General features: G+C 65.9%; 6 protein-coding genes across 6 annotated transcripts in view; 4 read left to right on the top strand and 2 right to left on the bottom strand.

Annotated features, from left to right (window-relative positions):
- Positions 1-2575, bottom strand: part of PFL1_02250 (uncharacterized protein) — a gene marked incomplete at both ends in the record, with an annotated part of 3433 nt that extends 858 nt beyond the window's left edge. The window contains one exon of the mRNA XM_007879763.1: positions 30-2575. Coding sequence (XP_007877954.1) covers positions 30-2575 — 2546 coding nt within the window. The remainder of the gene's footprint in view (positions 1-29) is intronic.
- Positions 2576-2985: 410 nt separating this feature from the next.
- PFL1_02249 (uncharacterized protein) lies at positions 2986-4012 on the top strand (the record flags this gene model as incomplete). The annotated part of the gene is made up of 3 exons (XM_007879762.1): positions 2986-3016; positions 3144-3733; positions 3854-4012. The coding sequence occupies 3 exons, from the start codon at positions 2986-2988 to the stop codon at positions 4010-4012; spliced, it is 780 nt and encodes a 259-aa protein (XP_007877953.1).
- Positions 4013-4203: 191 nt separating this feature from the next.
- PFL1_02248 (uncharacterized protein) lies at positions 4204-8168 on the bottom strand (the record flags this gene model as incomplete). The annotated part of the gene is made up of 2 exons (XM_007879761.1): positions 4204-7816; positions 7948-8168. The coding sequence occupies 2 exons, from the start codon at positions 8166-8168 to the stop codon at positions 4204-4206; spliced, it is 3834 nt and encodes a 1277-aa protein (XP_007877952.1).
- A 1203-nt stretch (positions 8169-9371) lies between these two features.
- Positions 9372-11087, top strand: PFL1_02247 (uncharacterized protein; the record flags this gene model as incomplete). The annotated part of the gene is made up of 1 exon (XM_007879760.1): positions 9372-11087. One exon carries the CDS (start codon positions 9372-9374, stop codon positions 11085-11087), a length of 1716 nt encoding a protein of 571 aa, XP_007877951.1.
- A 2172-nt stretch (positions 11088-13259) lies between these two features.
- Positions 13260-15185, top strand: PFL1_02246 (uncharacterized protein; the record flags this gene model as incomplete). Its single annotated transcript, XM_007879759.1, has 2 exons — positions 13260-13345; positions 13457-15185. 2 exons carry the CDS (start codon positions 13260-13262, stop codon positions 15183-15185), a joined length of 1815 nt encoding a protein of 604 aa, XP_007877950.1.
- Positions 15186-17835: 2650 nt separating this feature from the next.
- On the top strand, positions 17836-21213 carry PFL1_02245 (uncharacterized protein; the record flags this gene model as incomplete). Its single annotated transcript, XM_007879758.1, has 7 exons — positions 17836-18282; positions 18396-18613; positions 18722-18793; positions 18874-19874; positions 19953-20118; positions 20203-20694; positions 20796-21213. The coding sequence occupies 7 exons, from the start codon at positions 17836-17838 to the stop codon at positions 21211-21213; spliced, it is 2814 nt and encodes a 937-aa protein (XP_007877949.1).
- Between the last annotated feature and the right edge of the window lie 535 nt (positions 21214-21748).

The raw sequence follows: 21748 nt of genomic DNA, 5'->3' as shown, positions 1-21748 counted from the left end.
CAATGTTGGCGCCGCCGCCGCTGACCGACCTCCGCGCTGAGCCGTTGGCCGCGGTGGCGCTGGCGGCCGACGCGTTGCTGGCGGTCGAGTCCTTTCGCGAGCGGATGGGCGTCTGCGCCCCGCGCCGCTCGCCCAGCGGCGACCGCACGCCGGCGGCCGGGCTCGAGTGGCTGGCGTTGCTCTGGGTCGAGTCGCGCCGGGTGCGGGCGTGGACCGGCGTCGACGAGGGCGCCGAGGTGAGCGAGCTGATGCCCATGCGCGAGGATGCGCTCCTGCGCACGCCATCCGAGGGCGACGTGGGCTCCTCGTCGAACACGGGCACGACGTGCTCCTGCCACTCGAGGTGGACGACGAGGTTCTTGGACGCCACCGTCATCGTGTTGCCGTGCGCCGCGAACCACTCGAGCATCGCCGAGCCGCTGGCGAGGTCGCCGAGGCGCGAGCCCAGCGCCAGGCTCGGCTCGCCGAGCTTGGTGAGGTGAAACTGGCCGATCATCTCCTTGCGCCGGATGCTAAAGCAGCGGATGACGCCGTCGACGGTGACGGCCACCAGCTTGTCGTGGTCGACGAGCGAGACGCCGAGCGAGACGTTGCTCTGCTGGCCGAAGCGGACGACCTTGTTGCCCGCCCGCCAGTCCCACACCACTATGGCCTTGTCCTGGCCGACGCTGACGAGGTAGTCGCTGTTGAGCGCCACGTTGCGGATGCCGCGGTTGTGGCCCGAGAGCGTCTGGAGCACCTCGCCGGTCCGCATGTCCCACACCATGACCCTGCCTGTATCGTAGAGGCCGGCGCAGAGGATCGACTCGTCGAGCAGGAAGTCGAGGCAGGCAATGGCCTTGGCCTTGAGCACCTTTTTCGTCGTGCCCGTCGACAGGTCCCACACCCGGATCGTCTCGTCGTAGCTGCCCGTGACGAGCGTCTTGCGCCCCTTTAGCTTCATGGCGGTGACGAAGCCCGTGTGGCCCTCGAAGAGGTCGATGCGCTGCGCGATGCCCTTGGCCCAGTTGCGCTCGCGGAAGAAGAGGCCCTTGACCAGCGGCTCCCAGCCCTCTGGCTCGGCGGGCGGCTGCACCTTGACGGGATCGCCCTCGGTGAGCGCCAGCGCGTGGCTGCGCCATAGGTCGGGCGTGCCGGCGAGCGAGAGCCACTTTTTCGACACCTGGCGGCACCGCAGCAGGTCCTGGACGGGCAGCTTCTCAAAGATCTTGAGGGCGACCGAGTCCGGCAGGCCGCTGACGACGTCGCGCGTCGAGCGCAGGTGGCGCTCGAGGGTGCGCGCCATGGTGGCAATGTCGCCGGGCAGGCAGGCGTCGAGGATGATGCTGAGCAGGCGGATGCGCATGTGCGAGGGCAGTTTTTGGAACTGCGACCGGATGGCGTCCTCGTCAAAGTAGGCCTGCCGCGCCACGCCGTTGGCCGCCTTTGGGGCGAGGACGGACAGGTCAAAGTCCCTGGCCGCCTTTTGGTCCTCGTCGGTCGGTTCCCGTGCCTTGCCGCCACTGCCGCCCTTGCCCGCCTGGTCGTCGTCGTCGTCTTCCTTGAAGTAGACGCACGAGTGCCATCCGAGCTCCTTTGCGGCGACGACGTTGAGGGCGCTGTCGTCGACAAAGTAGCAGCGGGTGGCGGGGCCGGCGCCGACGAGCTTCATGGCGGCGTGGTAGTAGTCGAGCTCGGGCTTGCAGGAAAAGTCGGGGAGGGCGTAGTCGCAGAAGACGATGCCCTCGACCTGGTCGTCGAGGTCGAGGAGCCTGAGGACGCGGTCGGCGTGCTGCTTGTAGGCGTTTGTGAGGGCAAAGACGCGCACCTTTGTCCGGTCGAGGTCCGAGAGGAGGCGGATGATGTCCGGGTCGGGGCGGAGGATGTCTTCGAGGGGCAGGCTGGCGTCGCACTTTTTGTCGTAGTCGAGCGGGTCGATTTCGTGGTGCTTTACGAGGCCGCGGATGGCTAGGCCGTAGGTCTTGTAGTACTGCTCGTGGAGCATGCGGGCCTCTTCGGTGCCGAAGCCCATGCCGGTAAAGTAGGCGCGGATGCGCTCGCCCATGAGCTGTGCGATGCGGGTGCTGCGCTTGTAGAGGGTGTTGTCGATGTCGAGCCAGACGATGGCGTCCTTTTGTGCCGAGGCGGGGTCCTGCGGGCCACGGGGCTCGAAGCCGACGCGCTGGGTGGCGTCGAGGTCGAGTTGGCGCTCGGCATCTGGTGGTGGTGGTGTTGGTGCTGCTGCTGCGTCGCGCTTGGTGGCCTTGGTAGGGGTGCGGTTGGCAGGGATGGCAGCGGGGGCAGCGGTGGCCGAGGGTCTGGGAGCGGTGGGCCGGGTGCCATTGGGAGCGGGTTGCGAGGCTGGGGAGCTGGCGGATTTTGCGTGAGCAGAGGATGTGGAGACCTTTCTAGTGCGAGGCGATGATGAGTGCGATGCTGTGGGAGCGAGGCTGGATCTTGGCCTTGAGGTTGATGGAATGCGTGCCTTGTCCGTGGCCGAAGGTGACAGCGATGGGGCCGTAGTCCTCCTGTCCTGTGTTGCGCTGGTGGTGGGCTGTGATGAGTGAGGCGGAGCAGTGCCCGAGGATGAGCTCATGATGGCGCCGTGGGGATTGGTGCGCTGAGCGGATCCAACGGGGTCGGAGATGGAGGTGGTGGTGGTGGTGGTGGTGGCGAAGAAAGGGAAAATAAGGCCGGCCTGTGCGCTGGGCGTGCAGGTGATGCTGCCCCGCCCGCCCTGCGCAAGAAGGAAGCCAAAGGTTTGGCCAGGCAGGCAAGCCAAAGCCAAGGGCCCACAGGCACAGGCATGCACACAGGCCCAGGCCCAGGGGCAGGGGCAGGCCGTGGTGGCCGGTGCACGACCCCGCCGTCCACAGCGGCTGCGCTGCCAGGCCAGCCAGCCAAGGGCGGCCATGTGGAGGCATCGCGGCTTGGTTGGGGTGGTCGTCCTCTCTTGCCCGCATCCTGTGCTTCGACCACCACCACCAACATCACCAACCCGACACCATGTCTCTCTCCATCTTTGTCATCGGAGGCCGTAAGTCGCATCAATCCCGTTCCATCTCAACCCTGCCAACCCGTCTGCTGCTCGCCGCACACGGCACCCACTGACCACCGTCCACGCCCCACCTATCCTCCTCCCCCGGCTGTCGACCACACGCTAGACGGCAAGGTGGCGCTCTCCTTTACCCGCCAAGCAGCAGCGCGCGGTCACAGGATCATCAGCATGATCCGCCAGCCGGAGCACGCCTCGGACCTGCCCGCGGGCACAACGGCCGATGCGGTACAGCCCGTCGTCGCCTCGCTCGAGAGCGCCTCGGTCGACGACCTCGCCCACCTCTTCCAAACCCACCAGCCGGACATCATCCTCTTTGCCGCAGGTGCCGGCGGCAAAGGCGGCGCGGACAGGACGACGGCCGTAGACCACCACGGCGCCGTAAAGACGTTTGACGCCATCCAGCAGTCCGGCATCGCCAACGCCAACCCGCGCTTCCGTCGCTTCCTCCTCGTCTCGGCCGTCGACGTGCGCGACAAGAACAAACCGCCCCCCGCCTGGTACTCGGACGAAGACATCGCCATCTCAAATCGAATGAGGAGCGTCATCGGGCCCTATATGGACGCAAAGTACGAGGCAGACAAGGACCTCTCCCGCCGCACCGGATTCCCCTGGACCGTGCTCCGTCCCGGTGGACTCTCCGACGACCCGGGTACCGGCAAGGTCGCCCTCGCACAGCACCAGACTCTCGTCAACAAGGTCAGTAGTGGGCTTCCGTCTGTCACCCGCTCCCTTTTCTTGTCTTGCCTTGCACCGAGCTCAACCTCCCGTCTGCCCTCCCCTCTCCTTCTCCTCCTCCTACTTGGCCCCACTCCGCAGATCCCTCGCGACGACGTCGCCGCCGTGCTGCTCGAGCTCGCCGAGCTGCCCAGGGGCCAGGGCGATTCGCTCATGCTCGACCTCCTCTCGGGCAACAACGACGTCGCCACCGCCGTCAAGCAGGCCATCGAGCGCGGCAGGTCCGACTTTGAGGGCTGAATCCCGGCCCGGCCCGGCTCGGCTCGCTCACCACAGTCCCGAGCGTCGTCGTCGTCGTACATACTGCTTGTGATCGTGAATCGGACTGTCATTATCTCGTGTCGCATCTGCCGAGGTATCCAGCTGCGAAGACCCGTTGGCCGACATGGTGCTGCCCCCGTGCCCGTGCCCGTGCCCGTGCCTGCCCCATCTCAGACTGGCGGCGTAGCGGAACCGCTGCTCGCTCCGTTGCGGAAAGCGCCCAGAACTGCGCCACCTCCACCGCCTCCGGCGTCCATCTCCATCTCCTTGAACAGCGCCGCCTGCGGGCTCGCCCTCGCCTCTCGGATCAGGGCGGCAAACTTGGCGCTGCCGCCGGCGCCGCCCATTTTGCTCAGCGCGACGAGGGCGCGGAAGACGAAGCGCTGCAGCTCGCCCGCCTTTTCAATCTCCTGCTTGGTCGAGTTTTCCTTGAGCTTGGTCTTGAGCGTTGCCGACACGGGGTCCGACAGGTCGTCGAGGCGCTGGCACAGCTGCAGCGGCGCCAGCTCCGATACCCGGATCAGCGTCAGGTAGCACAGCACCTTGATCCCGTCGTCGTCCGACAGGCCGGCAATGACGCGGTCCAGGAACTCGGGCAGCCGGATCCGCGACAGGCACGTGTCGAGCAACTGGTACATGGTCTCATACGCGTTCTTGCGCAGGTCGAGGCCGTCGTCGGTCGTCACGGTAAAGGGACCCATGGACACCTTGCGCAGCAGCTCCTCGCGCACGTGCGTCTCGCCGTAGAGCAGCGGCAGCAGCGTGCCCAGGTGCTCGCGGATCAGGTAGGGCTTGTTGTGCGCCGCCGAGTTGAGCGCAAACATGGCGTGCCGGCGCACGTCGAGCTCCGGATCGCGCAGCAGCGTCAGGAACTCGACCAGCACCGGCGCCAGTAGCTCGTCGTACGACGCCGACGACTCGGTCAGCGTGAAGCGCACCGCCGCAATGACGGCCGCGCGCGTCGACGCCGAGGGCGAGCGCAGGCGCTCCTGCAGCTGCGCCAGGTACTTGGTCGGATCCGTCAGCGTCAGGCGCGCCAGGCACTCGGCGCCAATGTTGCGCGTCCCCTCCTCGTTTGTCTGGCACGCCTCGAAGAGCGGCACCCACACCGTGTCGGCCACGACAATCAGCTGCCTCGGCGAGCCGTGCGTGATGAGCTCCTTGAGCGCGTGCAGCGAGAGGAAGCGCAGCGAGTCCTCGGACAGGACCAGCTCCTGGATCACCGGGAGGAAGGCCGACAGGTTGCCGATGGCGATGTTGCCCACAGCAAAGGCGGACGCAATCTTGACCTCCTCGGACTCGGCAGAGTAGAAGCTCAGGACGCGGTTGAAGAGGTCCTTGCGCGGCGCGAAGTCGTTGAAGCGGCCCAGCTCGCCCAGCAGCAGCAGGCCAAAGTAGAGGTCCGAGTCCTTGGACTTGGACGACTCGAGCGTGCTCGCAGCCCGCTCAATGACGCCCGCAGACGTGTCGGGCGAGACGGCCGCCACGGCGCCAATGCAGCGCGCGATGGTGAGGTAGGCGTGCGTGCCCGACGTCGACTGCTTGGCCTTGTCGAGAGAGGCGAGCAGGTCGGCAATCGTCTGGTCGGCGGCCGACGGGTCGCCCTCGACGTAGACCTTGAGGAAGTCGAGGAGCGACTCGAGCGCCGGTCCCTGGGCGAGCGGCGAGCGGACAATGTGGTAGATCTCGCGCAGCGTCGACTCCTGCACGCTGGCGCGCGACGACGGGTCGCCCTTGAGCAGCAGGCCGACGACGCGGAAGATGAGGGGCAGGAGGTTCATGTCGACCTCGTCCTGCACCAGCAGCGGCTGGATCTCGGCCAGGATGGCGTCGGACGACTCCTTGCCCAGCTTGGAGCCGTATCGGGCCAGCAGCGCCGCGAGGCAGTCGAAGGTGGCCAGCTTCAGCTGACGGTTGCTCTTGCGCAGCAGCGCCGCCACTTCGGAGATGCACTCGTGGACGAACGAGTCAAAGACGGGGCCCTGGCAGTGCGGCGACGACACGATCTGGGCCACGACCTTGACGGTGGCCAGGCGCGTCACCTCGTTGCGCAGGCGCGACACGAGGAACTCGAAGCTCTCGGGCTGCTCGCGCTCCAGGCTGTCGCCGGCGTGGGCGAGCAGCGTGCCGAGGCACGCGACGCCGCGCTCCTTGATCTCCTGGTCCGAGTCGATCCGGTTGAGCCGGGCGAGCGTGGCCCTGTACAGCGGCAGGATGTGGGGCGCGTAGCCCTGGCCCCTCGACGCGCCGCCGGACAGCGGCTGCAGCACGGCCACCAGCTGCGACGAGGCGCGGAAGCCCTCGATGCAGTTGCGGTGCAGCTTGTCCTCAATGGCGGCGGCGAGAACCGGGACCACCGTCGGCAGCTGGCCCTCGAACGACTTGGGCGGATGCGTCTGGAAGAGGACACGGAGGAAAGCGAGGATCTCGGCCTTGAGGTTGGCGCCCGGACCGCTGGTGGACTCGGCACCTCGGAGCGCCTTCTCCATCTGGCCGACCAGCAGCGGGACGTACGCATCGAGTCCGCCGTCGAGCACGCCGACGAGCTCGCGCAGCACGGTGAACGCCTTGTGGCGCGTCGGCAGCGACTTGGACACGGCTTCCCTCGAGAGGGCCTTGGCGATGGCCGGCACGAGTGCGCGCAGCTGTCCGCGCGGCGAAGAGTCGCTGTCGTCGGTCTCCATATCGGACCGCTTTCGCTTGAGGGCACCCGGCGACTGGCCCATCATCACCTCGGTCGCCTGCGGTCGGCCGTCGAACAGCTGCAGGTGCCTCAGCAGTGCCAGGAAGGTGTCGAGCACCTCAAGCCGCACGCTCTCCTCGCGCTCCGAGAAGCGCTGCACCAGCACTGGCGCCACGCTCGACGTGTTCTGCGCCAGCATCTCGGGTCGGCTGGTGATGGCGGCATTGAGCACCTTGGCCGAGGCCCTGCGCACCTTCCACGAGAGGTCTTCGTCGTCCGAGTAGTCCTCGTCGATCAGATCATCGTCGTCGTCGTCGCCGTCGTCGTCCTGGTCGGCGTCAAACATCTCCTCGTCCGAATCGCCCTCGGCGTCGCCGGCGTAGTTGGGATCGTGCTTGATGAGCAGCAGGCTCGCCTGAATCGCCTGGTTGACAAAGGGCGTCACCTCTGCCGGGCAGCGGAGGAGGATGGCCTCGACCGTCTGCATGCAAACCTCGCGCAGCTCGTCGTCATCCTCGTCGGCCGTCGCCAGCACCTGGGGCATGAACTCGGGGAGGCGGCGTCCGAGCCTGCTGGGGCTGGTGCGGGCCAGGACGCCGATCAGCTGGACGGCCGTCCTGCGCTTGTCGAGGTCGTCTGAGCCGAGTTCGGACGAGGTGTGCATCGAGAGCCGGGTGAAGACCTCGGAGGTGGAGCAGGATCCCAGCGCGCCGAGCGCCGTCAGCGAGCGCTTGCGGACGGCGGGCCGGCTGTGGCCCATGGACTGGGTCAGCGCGGCCAGGGCAGACTTCTGAAGTCCGACGTTCTGGGCCACGGTCGACGAGAAGCGCGAGAGGACCTCGGCGAGGATGTCGAGCGAGTCGATGAGGAGCTCCTGCGAAGAGCCAGCATCGCCAATCTGCGTCACGAGCTTGGGGGCGAGCTTGAGGGCGGCGGTGTTGGCGAAGCTAGACTTTGCGGGAATCTCGGCGGTGACAGTCTTGAGTCCGAGGGCGGCAATGTCACGCAGCTCCTCGTCCTTGGAGGAGACGTATTCGACGAGCTTGTCGAGGATCGACTGCATCTGCCTCTCTCGGATCTTGCGGACCAGTGTGCCGAGGCTGCGGACGGCGGCGCGGGGAGCGCAGGAATGACGACGATGCGATCAGTGGTGGTGTATGCAGCGGCAAGCTGGACAAACGTGATCGCCCCTGGTGGGCGGGTGCGACATTGCAACGGCAGCGGTGCTCACGTCTTTACGGCCATGTTTTTGACCTCCCCGTTCTTGTCCTTCATAAGGTCGAGGACCTGGCTGACGGTGGCCGCCTCGGTTGCGTCGTCCAGCTGGAGAAACGAGTCCTTGTTGAGCTCGGACATGAGGTCGTTGAGGGCCATGTAGCGGAAGTCGGCGTCCTGGGACTTCATCTTTTCCAAGAGGGCCGACACGCCCTGGCCTGTCCTGAAGGAGGCCATGTTGGCAGCGGTCCCGCCAGAGGGGTGCGTGAGGTGCTGTGTCGCTGTGTCGCTGCGGTGGAGGAACGGTGTGGGCCAGAGCGGTGGAGGGACGGTGTGGGCCAAAGCGGTTGAGGGTCAAGGAGGGTGCACTCGCAGCAAGAGGATGTGGTGGTGGGAAGGAGGGCGGAGGTCAGTCGTCAACGAGCGTGACGCCGGTAGGGTAAAGAGGGGCCACGCAGCGACGATGCTGGGTGGTGTTGGTGGTGGTGGTGGTGGTGCAGAGGGCAGAGGGCAGAGGGCAAGAGAACGGCGACGGCGAAGCGAATCAATCTATGGGCAGGCCAGGCCAGGCTAGTAGTAGGCCGCGCGGGCGTGACGCTATCGTCAATCTGGCTCCACTCTGGCTGTGGCTGGCGTCCTTTTGTCGGGATGCGGAAGGCCCGACCACTGGCGAGGCGAGCGGGCGTGTTGGGTACGGTACGGTGTTGGTCCATGCGTGGCTCGCGGGTCGCCCCTCGCCCCACCTTCTGATCTGGCTGTTTGCGGGCCGATCTGACGCCCGACCCCCCCGATCCATGACCCCCCTGCTGCAGGTTTTCGCTTCGATTTCCCAGTCGACTTTTTTTCATCGCCCGTGTGGGGCTGGCCGGTGGGCCAGAGCCAGCGAGCGCACGCCGGCGGTTGGGTTGGTTGGCTGCGGGGCCTGGTCCCTCCTAGCCTGGCTGGCCCGGGCCACAGGGTGGGCGCCTAACCTTGCTGCTTTCTGTTTGTTGGCCTGGCCGTGGCGGGCCTTGAGCTCCCTCCACCACCTCACAGGGCCATCCTCGCCCCACTTCCATCTCCTTCATCGCCCACCACCATCGCCACCGCCCTGTCATCTCATCCTCACCGCTCGCCGTAGTCGTCTATCCCGCCCATCGACAGTGGAGCGGCGCCAGCTCAGCACCATCGACATCGCATACCCTCCGTTCCTCTCCATCGCGCCATTGACGAACAGCTAGACGAATCCTCAACCACGGCTGTTACCCAACTCCCGCGGCGTCCAACCCAGTCTGTACTACGCCGGGCTTCACTTCAGTTCGCTCTTCAGTCAGCAGACTTTGCGATCCGTACCCTCTCTTCTCGCGACGTCTGCGCACTATCCATCGACGCACTCGCCTCATCACGCTCGCCCGACTGCGGCCTGCCACGCTCCATCCTCCCGCGTCCCGATTCGTTGACATGGACTCGCTCTCCAACCTGCGAAACAGCCTCGACGACGCAGACTACTCTTCAAACAGACCCGATGGCTCCGATGCTGCGCGCGGCAGCGGCTCGCCCGACATTGCCTCGCTCGAGCGCAAGCGGCGCCAGCGCCACCTCGACGACCACGAGCAGGAGCTGACCAAGCAGTTCAAGGCCGCCGCACTCCAGCTCACCACCCTCTACCGCTCCTCGCTCTCGTCCAACACATCTTCCTACGAAGCCGGCTACCGACATGCGCTCAGCCACATCCTCGAGCTCGTCCAGAGGCCACCCGCAGCCGCCGAGGATCCCGAAGGCCCTCAGCAGCAGCAGCAGCAGCAGCAGCAGCAGTCCGAGGCGCTCGACAGCCTCTCGCCTGAACAGGGCATCCAACGACTACGATGGCTGGCAGGCTACCTGCAGAGGAGGATCGAGGCCATGAGCACCCAGGACGACGACGACGACGCAGGCGCTTCCATGCCATCGAGACCGTCCCCTGCGGCAACGCAGACACAGCAGCAGCGTCAAAGCAGCAGACCAGCTAGGTTCGAGGGCGCCGATCCCATCTCCGGCCAGAGGCATGGCCAGCAGCACTCCGGCGCCCCTTCGCCCTTGGGCAACACGGCAGCGCTTCCATCACCGCCCGCTTCTTCCGTCAGGTTCGGCTCCCATCCCGCCAGCTCATCAAACTCTCCGGCACCTCGTTCGGGGTTCGGCACACCGATCCCGCCGGCGACTGCTCCCACCGATAGCGAAGCTGCCCCTGCCGCCAGCGCACGGACGTCGGTACGCCCTGCCTCGAGCGGAAACACGTTTCCAGGTGGTCGGTCAGCCGAAGCAAGCTCTTCTGCAACGGTGTTGAGCGCTCCTTCCACGAATCCACCCACCCCTTCCAACCTTGGCGGCGGCGGCGGCTCGGCAGGTACGAAGCGCACGCGCGGCGAGAGCAGCACCGGCGGCATCGTTTCCCACCTCAACGATGGCGATGGCAACGATACGACAGGACGTTCGAGCGCTGCTGCCGATCTGAACAGCGCCCATCGGCGTCGTATCGGAGGCCGTAGGACAGCATCCGGCCTCGCGGCGGCCTCGTCCTCGTCGGCTTTCGGACCCAGCCACGCTGTGCCCGGTTCCATCGGTCATGTCGAAGGACCTTTGCCGGGCCTGCTGCCGCCGTCGCTGCGGTCCGGCAGCTTCGATTTCAAGCTGCCTCAGTCGGTCGGCGTGCGCAGCGTTGACTTCTCGCACAACGGGATGGCGGCTGCGGCAGCAGCGGCCACCGCGGCCAAGCTCAACGCTGGGCGGAGGCAAGGCGGCGGTGCAGCTCCAGGGTCGACCAGCACCAAGCGGGGCGGATCGCACGGGACGGCCGTGTCAAGCGTCCGTCGCGGACGGTCCGGCAGGTTGCGGCTGGCCGGCGGTCTGAGGGCGGGAACGACGGCGCATGCCTCGACCTCGGGCGAGCACGACATGGCGACCGACAGCGACGACGACTGGGTCGACGACGACAGCGAGCAGGAGGGTGGCGCATCGGCCCCATCCGCAGCGGCGAGCGGTGCCGTTTCCAATGGCGGCAGGCATGCGCACTCTCGAGGAGGTGGCCGGGCCAAGCGACGAAGGACGGCGCGTGCGCCAGACGCCTCCAACACTGAGCCCGATGGCGACGAGGCGCACCGTGGCGGAGACCACGAGGCGGGCGACATCGACATGTGAAGAAGCCGACACCTAGGCACGTATAGACGGAGCGACTACGCACGCAGGCGAGAGGGTGGACCAGACGGAGCCGACATGGCAGCAAAGCAAGCAACCAAACAAGCAATCACATTCATCCAGCTCCCCGCACCGGTCTCGAGACAGGCCATGTGTGAGACTGTGGAGGCAGAGACTGCAGGCGCTGGGCGGGACCTGCCGCTTCCATCGACCGCCAGGAAACGTGGTAAGAAGACCTTGTGGATGAGGCAGGATGGCGAGCCAACGGCAACACTCGAAGCCATCGCGTGGCAAGTACCGTAGGTACCGGCACTGTGCGGTACAGCATGGTCGCAACCACGCCGAGGCAAGTACCTAAGGCCCGTGCTTGACGAGCGCCAAAGCTCCTTTCACGGCTCCTGTGGCTGCAGTTGCAGGCGGCAGGTAGCGAGGCCACGGAGACGGGCGAGCTTGTCCGTAAGCGGCAAGGAGGCGGACCATCGGCACGACTTTGAGCCGCAGGGAGCGGACCAGAGCGCAGGTACCGGTACCTACAGGACCTCTTTCTCGCCATCGCTGATCTCGTGGCGGAGTGGATGGATCGGATCGACTCTCAACCCGATACACCCGCGACGGTCGCCAACCTCACTCTGACCGGGATGGCCCCTTTTGCCACCGGCCGCAACCTGCGGCAGAAGCGGACGGGACCGGACCACACGACGATGGATCAACCCCACGTGTGTCGATGGACACCTTGTGAGCAAGCGAAGGACCGTTCATGGGGGGGTGGACCGACGAACACGTTCGCTCGACCAAAGTCTTGGCGGTGTTGGGTCCAGATGGTCGTCTACAGTACAGTCACGGGCGGAGGGACGGGCGTACAGTGGGCACCTACTGCTTGGTGGTCGAACGGCGGGCAGGTCGAGGATCTTGGCAAGCCATGCTGGGTACGGGGCGGGCCAGGCCAAGAGGGGGCTGCGCTCACGCGAGCAGGCCAGCCTCGGCGTTGGGCGCTGGGATGCAATTTTTACGCCGGCAGGGGGAGGGGCGCCCGAAGAAAGTCGCCGTGCGGACCGGAGCGGGCGAGCGAGCGGCATCATGGCAGACGATGCATGGTCGTGTCGAGCAGAAGCCAGGATTCCGGCAAGCGACGATGACACCGAGCTGCTGCTGGCCAGGAGAGGGTGGGCGGGAGCACGCCTAGACTAACTAGAGCCTGCCTTTGCCAAGGCTGCTTGCCAAGCCTTTTTGACCTTAGCGTCGCTCGCATGTCGACGACTGCCAAACTGCCCGCATCCCGCACCCGCCGCGGCGCGCTGCCAGGAAAACAGGCAGGTGGATTTTCTTGGCGCCGCGTCGAAATCGACGGAAATTGAGCAGGGCAGGGGCATTTTGCCACGCGACCGCCTCCCCCCGATTTCCCCGGTGGCTTCCGCCTCCGCCCCGCGCCCCCTCATCCGCTCCTGCCGGCCTGCCTGCCTGCCGGGCTGGAAGACAGCACGCACTCGTAGCGACGGGCAGTTGCGTTGCCCCTTCCAGGCCTCGTCCCTCTGCCCCTGCCTCCCTCTCGTCCCTCCCCTGCAGCCGCTGCTTGCTTCTGTTCTGCACCGTCGACGACCCCTGCTGCTCGTTTCTTCTCGTCATGCGGGGAGGCGACACCACAACGACGTCAAATCGCGGATCCACGATGGCCGTCCGCCGTCCGACTGGTTCCTGGCTCGCACGTGCGATGCCAAAGACGCTTTCGATGGGCTAAATAGGGAAACGCCCGCCTGTCCTACGTACTACTGTACCCGCCACCAACGAGATCGCGAAGCGGGTGCGCACGAGGATATCCTTGGCAGGCGAAGAACGAAACGCAAGCGGATCGATCCTACGGCAGCAGGCGCTGGAGGGCGGATCCAGGATGCCCGACCCTTGGGCGGCCACGACGCCTCGGACGTTTGCAAGCTAGGTAGAGTCGGTCGGTCTACAGCAACCAACGTCCGCCTCCGCCGCCGCCGACTCGATCCACCTACCGGTCGTTCATTGCCACAGGATCGACGACGGTACAAAAGGGCAAGCGCCGCGACCACTGTCTGACGGTCTGTCCCCTCACCTCACGACACCCTCTGGTCACCTCCGACCCCCTCTCCCTCCTTCCGACCCTAACACCCTCCCCACCGGCCGACGCGGAACCGTCAGAAGTCGCCCAAGATGCCAAAGTACCACGATTTCGACTACCTCTTCGCCTTCTCCATGATCGGTGCCTTTGTCACCTCGTGGGGAATTGGTGCCAACGAGTGAGTGCTGCCTTGCCTTGGGGCTCTTTGTCGCAAATTTGCCCGCGGGCCTCTTTGCTGAGACCATCGTGCGCTCCTCGCTTTTTCCCCCCCTCGCCCTCGCCGCTCCAGTGTGGCCAACTCGTTCGCCACCAGCGTCTCGTCCAAGAGTCTGACGTTCCGTCAGGCGATGCTGGCCGCCGCCGTCTGCGAGTTCCTGGGCGCGGTGCTGGTCGGCGCCCGAGTCGCCTCGACGATCAAGAACGACATCATCGACCTCGATGTCTTCAACGGCAACGCCGCCGTCGCCATGCTCGGCTTCACCTGCGCCATCATCGGCTCGGCCTCGTGGCTCACCTTTGCCACCAGGAACGCCATGCCCGTATCGACCACCCACACCACCGTCGGCTCCGTCATTGGCGTCGGCATCGCCGCCGCCGGCACGGGCGCCGGTGTCCAGTGGGGCTGGGACGGCGTCGCCTCGATCTTTGCCTCGTGGGCCATCGCACCCTGCGTCGCCGGCGGTTTCGCGGCCATCACGTTCCTCTTCACCAAATTTGTCGTGCTGCGCTCCAAGAACCCCGTCAAGATTGGCCTCATCACCGCCCCCTTTTACTTCTTCGCCGTCGGCTGCATCCTGACCGCCGCCGTCATCGTCAAGGGCTCGCCCTCGCTCAACCTCGACGACCTGCCCGACACCACCCTCGCCCCCGCCATCATCCTCACGGGTGTCGGCGTCGCCGGCATCGCCATCACCTTCTGGCTGCCGTACGTGTACAGCAAGGTCGTCAAGGGCGACTACACGCTCAAGTGGTACCACATGTTCATGGGCCCGCTGCTCTGGAGGCGAGCCGCGCCCGCCGACGCCGTCACCGCCGACATGGCTGTGCCCGACTACCGCGTCCACGACTTTGACCACCTCAAGGAGCAGGCCAACCCCGTCGCCGACCGCACCGACGTCGAGGCTAGCGCCACTGAGCCCTCGGGCAACAGCGTCAGCGGCAGCGAAAAGGAGATCTCGCCCGCCGACGAGCCCGCGGCGCACCCGTCGCAGCTGGCCAAGGTCGAGGCCGACCTGGCCCGCGACAGCAACGACGGCGTCATCTCCGGCCGCCCCACCCCTCCCAAGTACCGCACCTTTGACGGCAACCCGCTCGAGCCTTGGAACCTTTACACCATCTTCCGCTACAACGCGCTGCCTTGGCTCTGGTACCAGCTCAGCGCCGGCCTGCGCACCGACATCCACGCCGTCCAGGCGGCGGGCAGCGCCAAGGAGCAGCTCAAGCTCAAGCAAATGCACGACGTGGCAGAGCAGTACGACAACAAGGTCGAGCACCTCTTCTCGTTCATGCAGGTCATGACCGCCTGCACCATGTCGTTCTCGCACGGCGCCGGCGACGTCAGCAACAGCGTCGGCCCGCTCGCCGCCGTCTACTACGTCTGGTCGACGAGCCTGTTCCCCTCGGACAAGGCCGACGTCCCCGTCTGGATCCTCGCCTTTGGCGGTATCGGCATCGTGCTCGGCCTGGGCATCCAGGGGTGGCGCCTCATGTCGGTGCTGGGCAACCGTCTGACGATGCACTCGCCCTCGCGCGGCTTCTCGATGGAGTTTGGTGCGTCGATCACCGTCGTCGTCGCTGCGCTCCTCGGCCTGCCCGTCTCGTCGACCCAGTCCATCACCGGAGCCACGCTGGCCGTGTCGCTGTGCGAGGGCAACATTCGCAGCTTCAACTGGCGCATGCTCGGCTGGATCTTCTTCTCCTGGGTCCTGACGCTGCCCATCGCCGGCCTCATCTCCGGATGCCTCTTCGCCATCATCCTCAACGCTCCCAGCTGGTTCACGCCCCCGCCCGTCCTCTGATCCCGCCTGGCATGGCATGTCTTGTACGATTCAATCTTCCACGATTCCCCCCTCGCACTTGTCACGATTCCCTTCTCGTCCTTTGTCCTAAAAAAGGTAGCCTCGACTTGGCTCGCAATGCATTCGCGTTGTTTAGACTGATCCCAAACTGGTGCTGCTGCTCGGCTGTGCTGTCATGGCTGTCTCGGTAGAGGTAGAGGTCGAGGGGGAGCCAGAGTTGCCGTCTGCGAGAGCATGGCTGATGCTCTCGAGACGGACAAGCAGGCGCCGAGGCGCACGCAGCAACTCGATGATGCTTGCTGCTCTCAACTGCCGCCGTAATGCTCTTGGCAACGGCAGGCAACGGGGCGCTCCAGTCCATCCGGCGCCACGTTGCTCTCTCCCCTGCCTCGCATTTTCGATGCCGTCCGGGTGCGCTGCCGAAACGGCAGCCGTAGCACGGTCTCGTCCGCCCTACCAGCAGGAATGCCGTACGGCCAGCCCGGGGTGGTAGGAGGTGCAGCCTTGCGCTTCGAAGAGTCGCTTCCACCCGGCTTCGCAACCCTCTGCTGGCCGCCATGGTGATACCTCCCACTCAGAAGCGAGCTGCCCTGCGTCGGGTCTCTCGACTCCCTCAAACGAGTGCAAAGCTTCCCGGTGAGGACACTCTGCGTGGGCAGGGACGGTCGAGCGAGTCGAGGGTGTTCATGCCGGCGCGTCGAGGCCGCTCGATTCCAACGCCAGGCCGCTCGGCGCGACGCGGTTCGCATCCATCGATTCCAACTTTGGTCGGTGCGACGCGATTCCCCACCCATCCATTTCAACGCGGGTCGGTGCGACGCGACGCGCGGCTGGGTCGGGTCGGCCAGAGCAGGGCCGGACAGAGCGATGGCGCGACACCGTCGTCGACCACGCGCCTGCAGGGATATCCATCCGCTCCGCGCTCCGCCGCTTCCTCGGTCGTGCCGTTAGCCAGCAGGGTACACTGTAGCAGCGCAAAGACGGCCTGACTGACGATGCAATGGATTGTGAATGACGGGGCGTCCGGGGTTGTTGCCAACGGCCCCGAACGGGGAGGGAGGGAGGGGTGGATGGGTCGTCCAGGGCTGCTGCCAGCTGCCGAGGACAGGATTGCCCAGGGCTGCTGCCAGCTGCCCTGGGCGGGGGAAAGTCTGCTGCCGCTGACTTGGGATTTATTTTGTGGTCGGCTGCCGCCGTATTGCTAGGGTCGATGCCGCTCGTTGTCCTAGTGGGGGGCCGCTGCCGCTTGCCCTGGGAGAAGGAAGAAGGGAAGGAAGGGGGGGAACGGAGGAAGGGTAGGATTATATCCCTTTCGAGCCGGCCGCCCTTGGGCTTGGATCCGGTTTGGAAAACCGCGGGCGGGCGGCCGGCGAGCCTTAAATCCGGATGGAAAATTACGTGCACGCGGGTTTGATCCGCGCCTGCTCTGGCGGGGGACAGGGGCTTAAATCCGTAAAAGAAATTACGTGCATCTCGTTCTGATCCGCGCGCGCTCGCGGTCTGGCAGGGCCAGTGTGGCCTTAGATCCGTGCCTGACTTAATTACGTGCACTCGCTGCTGATCCGCGCTGCGCGCGCCAAATCGCTTAAATCCGGGAAAAAAACTACGTGCTTGTGCCCACCGAGATCAGACGGGGATGCACGTAGTTTTTTTTTCCCTCCCCTTCCTGCAGCGGGCTCTCTGGCCCCTGCAGAGCACGCCGGTGGGCCCCCCTCGGGGAGGGGGGGAAGGACCGGCTGCAAAGGTATATAGGCCTAACCTTCGTCCCTTTTGCTTCTTCCCTTCTCTCCCCTCAGACAGCCGCCTGCGAGCGAGCACACAAAATAATCCCCCAGTGGCTGGCGACCACTTTAAAGATTCGGCCTAAAAAAATCCCTTCCCCCCGGTGGCTGGATCGCCCAAGAGTGGCTGGATCCGCCCCAAGTGGCTGGCGACCACTTTAAAGACTCGGCCTAAAAAAGCCCTTCCCTCCCGTCCTTCGGCGGAATATGTGTTTGTCCCCCTCCGCCTCCCCGAGCTGGAGCGGGGGGATGCCTCTATTTCCCCGCTCCCGCCTCTCCCCAGTGCACGGGGAGGGAAGACTGCTGTTCCGGTCCCGGTCCCGATCCCCCTTCCCCATCCCCTTTCCCTCTCCCGCCTCTTCCTGTCCTCGGACGGGTGGGGTGCCACTTTCCCCCGCTTCCGCCTCCCCCTGTGGACGGGAGGGATGACCGCTTTCCCGATCCCTGGCCCTCTCTCTTCCCTACTGGAATGTGATATCATTTCCCACGCCTCGTTGTCCGGTTGGGTGTGTGTCTGTGCTCGCCTCGTGTCCTCGGTGCCGTGTGGGTCCCCGCGGCTGGCCAGGGAAATATCAGTGCCTCGGCTGCAGCTTCAGTCTGAAATGTGTTTTGCTGCCAAAGTCGAGTTGGCAGTCCACGCGACGCGCCTTGGGCACGGGAGGGCCCAGGCTGGAAGCCAGGTGGAGGACAGTAGAGAGCAACACGCACAGCCCCGGCGCAGCTTTTCGCCCTCGACGCCATCATCGCCTGCCACCACCACCACCATCGTACCTCGACCACCGGCATCGCACACCGTCACCACGAAAGCCACGATCCTTCGCTACACGTCCGACGCTGCCACATCATAGGTAGACCTGGGCCAGGCCGACATGCCAGCCACCGCCCCGGATCGCGGAGACGAGGCCATCTCGGCCGTCGCCCATGCCCTCTCTTCGGGCTCGACTGCTGCGGCGCTAAAAGGCGAGCTCGAGGGCTTGCAGCGCCACGCCATCTCTTACGGCTTCGACGCATCGCAGTGCCAAAGGCTCCTCAACCTCGCGCTCTGCGGCAGCAGCAGCAGGAAGAGGGCCGCGCTCAACCGCAAGCCGCCCAAGGCCAGCGCTGCCGCATCCATCCTCCGGTCCATCGTGCCAGCACCCGGCACCAGGCTCGGCAGCGACCTGGTCTACGCCGTGCTCGCCTGCCTCGGGCCCAACCCTGGGACAAAGGTCGAGGCGGACGCCGGCATATCCACCGTCTCGCGGGACGATCCCGTCGACGAATCCTCGTCCAGCAAGATCGGCCCGGATCGAGTCAAGGTCGACATTCGAGTCCAGGTGGGTCGATTTGGGCGGCAAAGTTCTCCCGTATATGCCCACGCTCCTTGACGGCGCTCCTGACATCCACTCTGCCGGCTGCCTTCGCCCTGTCTCGACGCTGGTCCTCACAGGTTGCGGCCATCAGGCTCTTATGCGTGTTGCTCGACTCGCCTCCGGTGCCGCTCAACCTGGCAGCGACGCTGGAGCCATCTGAAGAGGGCGCGGAGCCAAAGCATCCGAGCGAGCTCGGCGGCGCTCTTCCGACCACGTACCTCACCCTGGCCGCCCGTGCCACGCTGCAGAGGTGCTACGGCGTGCTCTTCCACTTCCTCGACTACCAGGCTCTGAGGTAAGAGATGCCTCCCAGCGCAGACGAGGACCGCTCTCCAATCCCCGGGCAGAGTGTCCTGAACACACCGTGCTCTCCCACTGCCGACGGTCCGCTCGCGCACGACAGACCCCACCTCTGCTACCTGCTGTGCAAGGTGACGAAGCGAAAGCACGTCAAGCACTACCGCATCTCGAAGCTGTGAGTCCGAAGTGCTGCAACGTGCCTCCAGTCCGCGTTCGAGGCTGACAGCAGCCTCTGCCGCCGCCATCCGACACAAGCATGTCGCTGCGGGCCAACTTTGCCGCCGAGACGGGCCTCTCTGCCCTCTTGTCAGTGTACGCAAACTTCTACCCTGATCTCCTCTTCCCCGAGCTCGTCGGCGGGTCTGGCAGTGCATCGAGCGTGGGCTCCAACGGCGTGCCTGGCCTCAAGTTCCCCGACAACGATTGGGTTGGACGCGTGCTGCGCTGTCATGCCAGGCATGCGCGCAGGGCCAACGGCGAAAAGCTCGAGTCCGACAACGATGACGATGACCAGGGCAAGGCGGCGGCCGGGGACCGGGCCAGGCCTGCCAAGCGAGCGCGCGTCTCGCTCGACGCGAGCACCAAGACGAGCACCGAGATTGAGGCCTCGAAGCTGCCTCTGGCCGCGCTTCCCAACCTCGTCACGATCCAGCCGCAGACGTCCCTCAACAAGACGCTCGGGACGTTGCCGTCGCTCATCACGGAGCTGTCGTCGCTGCGGCACCTCGCTCACAGCCTGGATCGGCTGACGCTGCCATCGCAGGTGGCCGCGATGCTGGCGCCGACTTTTGGGGCGCGGCTGACGCGGGTGGCCGTGCTGTCGGGTGCGACCATCACCAACGACGTCTCGCTCAGCCAGGACGGAGCAGTGTCCGACGCCAAGGCCTCTGACTACTGCTGGGTGCGCCTCTCCGACTGGCTCGAGAGCGTGGTGCGCGACGAAGTCGGCCTGGGCCAATCAAAGGCAGGCGCCGAAGGCGGACGCGAGCAGCCTGGGCTGGGGGGCGGAAACCGGATACGGCTGCCCGCGAACCAGTCCGCCCATAACCGCCTGGCGAGCCTGCTCCTGCGGGCCTTGCAGACGTTTGACGTCGCCAACGAGATCCCGTCGCGCTTCGAGGAGACCATCTGCCAAGTGCTGCGGGGCCTGGCCGACGTGGCCGCAGCGCCCTCGTCACCGTGGGACCGCGGTTGGGATGCGCTGTGTGCAGAGATCGTCTCGTTCGTCCCTCTACTGAAGCCCCGATCCTGGATTGGTGAGTCGGATTCCGATGCCGGTTCCAGCGCTTGCACGACTGGCTGACTTTGTTGCCGTTCCTATCGACCGTCTCCAGTGTTCGACGATCTCGTGATCGGACCGCTGCGGCAGCTCTGCCTTGCGCCAGTCTTGGGTGAGACGGCGGTAGCCAACATCGTCGAGGCGCTGGCCAAGATGCTGCAGAGGTGGGCCAAGCGCGACTGGTCGCAGATCGTACGGAGGCTCGACCGCAAAGCGAGCGTGTGAGTGATGTCGGCGGCGGTTCTTTGGAGTCCTGACAGGCGAACGCTGACGATGGAGAGCATCTGCCTCCACAAACCTTGCAGACGCTGGGGCATCTCTGCGCTCGATGAACAGGTCGACTACTTTGAGACCATCTCGCACACGGCGGCGACGCTGGACGGCATGGCGACCGAGGCGCTGCTGCGATACCCGCGCTCGGTCGTCGTCGAGCACGCCGCGCTGTCCTGCTACGAGGTCCTGGCCGGGCCCCTGTGCGGCCTCCACGGCGTCTACATGATATCCCCGCTGGCGTTCTACGCCTTTTCGTGCTGCGCCACGTCGCCGATGCCGCTGTCGAGGCTGGCGGGCCTGATGCAGCAGATGCGGCGCTCGCACGAGGTGCACAAGGTACCGGCGCCCGGCAGGACCGCCGCCAAGCACGACCGCGTCCTCCGTACGCTCCAGGCCGACTACTTTGCAGGCGACCAGGCGGCATCGCTCAACAAGGCCGTCACAGTGCTGGTCAACTTTATCTGGAGGGGCAAGGCGTTTGACGAGGCTCTCGACAACGATGCGCCTCGGCTTGGCTTTGATGAGTGAGTGGGAGCGCCGGTGGTTACCTGCTTGCCCGGCTGTCCGGCTGCTCGCTTGCTGACCTCTCTGGCCGACCTTTTCCACGACGATTGACGCTGAGCAGGGACGTCATCGCCGAGCTCAAGGCGCAAAGCCAGGAGAGGGGCCCGGGGCTGCATCTCTCGTCGTCGATCACGCACCACGCGTGCTTTGCCAACCTCTCTGACCGATTCCTCAACGACTACTGCCGGCGACACGGTACCCCGCGGCGGCAGAAGGGCTGGATCCGCGGGCCGGTGACGCCGCGACTGCTGCAACGGGCCAAGCAGCGCGGCATCCCGGCCGACTGGACGTCGAAAGAGTACCGGCGGCATCTGCTCGACTGGCTGGGCGAGGGCGGGATGCGCGGCCTCGACGACTTTATCAAGAACTCGCTGCGCAACTACCACGCTGCCCCACCGCCGCCGCCGCCCCAGCAGCCGCAGCCGCAGCCGCAGCCGCCGGCCGCCGGGAACGAGGCGTCGGTTACGATGGACGTGTAGTCAGGCCGTATTGTGCGCGTCGCTTTGCATCCAGGTCGGGTGGTCGAGTGCAACCATGTGCGATGTCTTGCGATTGGATTGAGGCGAGGTCGAGGTCCTGTCTGCTCGATGAGGGCGTCGAGGCGTGGCCTCCTATGCCTTGTCTGGCCACGCTGCCGGAGGGACGCGGATGCAGGCGAAGAGGCGGTGAAGCGGCGTGGCGGGCCCCCCTCTCTGCCAGCCTGACCTCCACTTGCCAGCCCTGTGCCTGTGTGGCTTTTTCGAGCTCTCACCGCGACGCGCTGTCCTGTTGGCTGGCCTGGCTGCGCGACTTTTTGGCCTGTGGGCTTGGCTTGGCCTGCCTGGGCCTGCCTGCCTGTTGGCTCGCCTCGAGGGGCCGGTGTTGCGTGTCACTTTCGCCACCTCGGCCGCCGCCACCATCACCACCCTCGACCCTCGCTCGCACCTAGGGCCTCCCTCGCGACGCACCAGCTCCATCACCATAGACCATCATCCCATCCCCCTCCCTTGACCAATCGAATCCTACACCGCACTA

The sequence above is a fragment of the Pseudozyma flocculosa genome, assembly GCF_000417875.1.
Source record: "Pseudozyma flocculosa PF-1 unplaced genomic scaffold scaffold00006, whole genome shotgun sequence".
NCBI classification, from domain to species: domain Eukaryota; kingdom Fungi; phylum Basidiomycota; class Ustilaginomycetes; order Ustilaginales; family Ustilaginaceae; genus Pseudozyma; species Pseudozyma flocculosa.
This window is presented reverse-complemented; position numbering and strand designations above follow the sequence as displayed.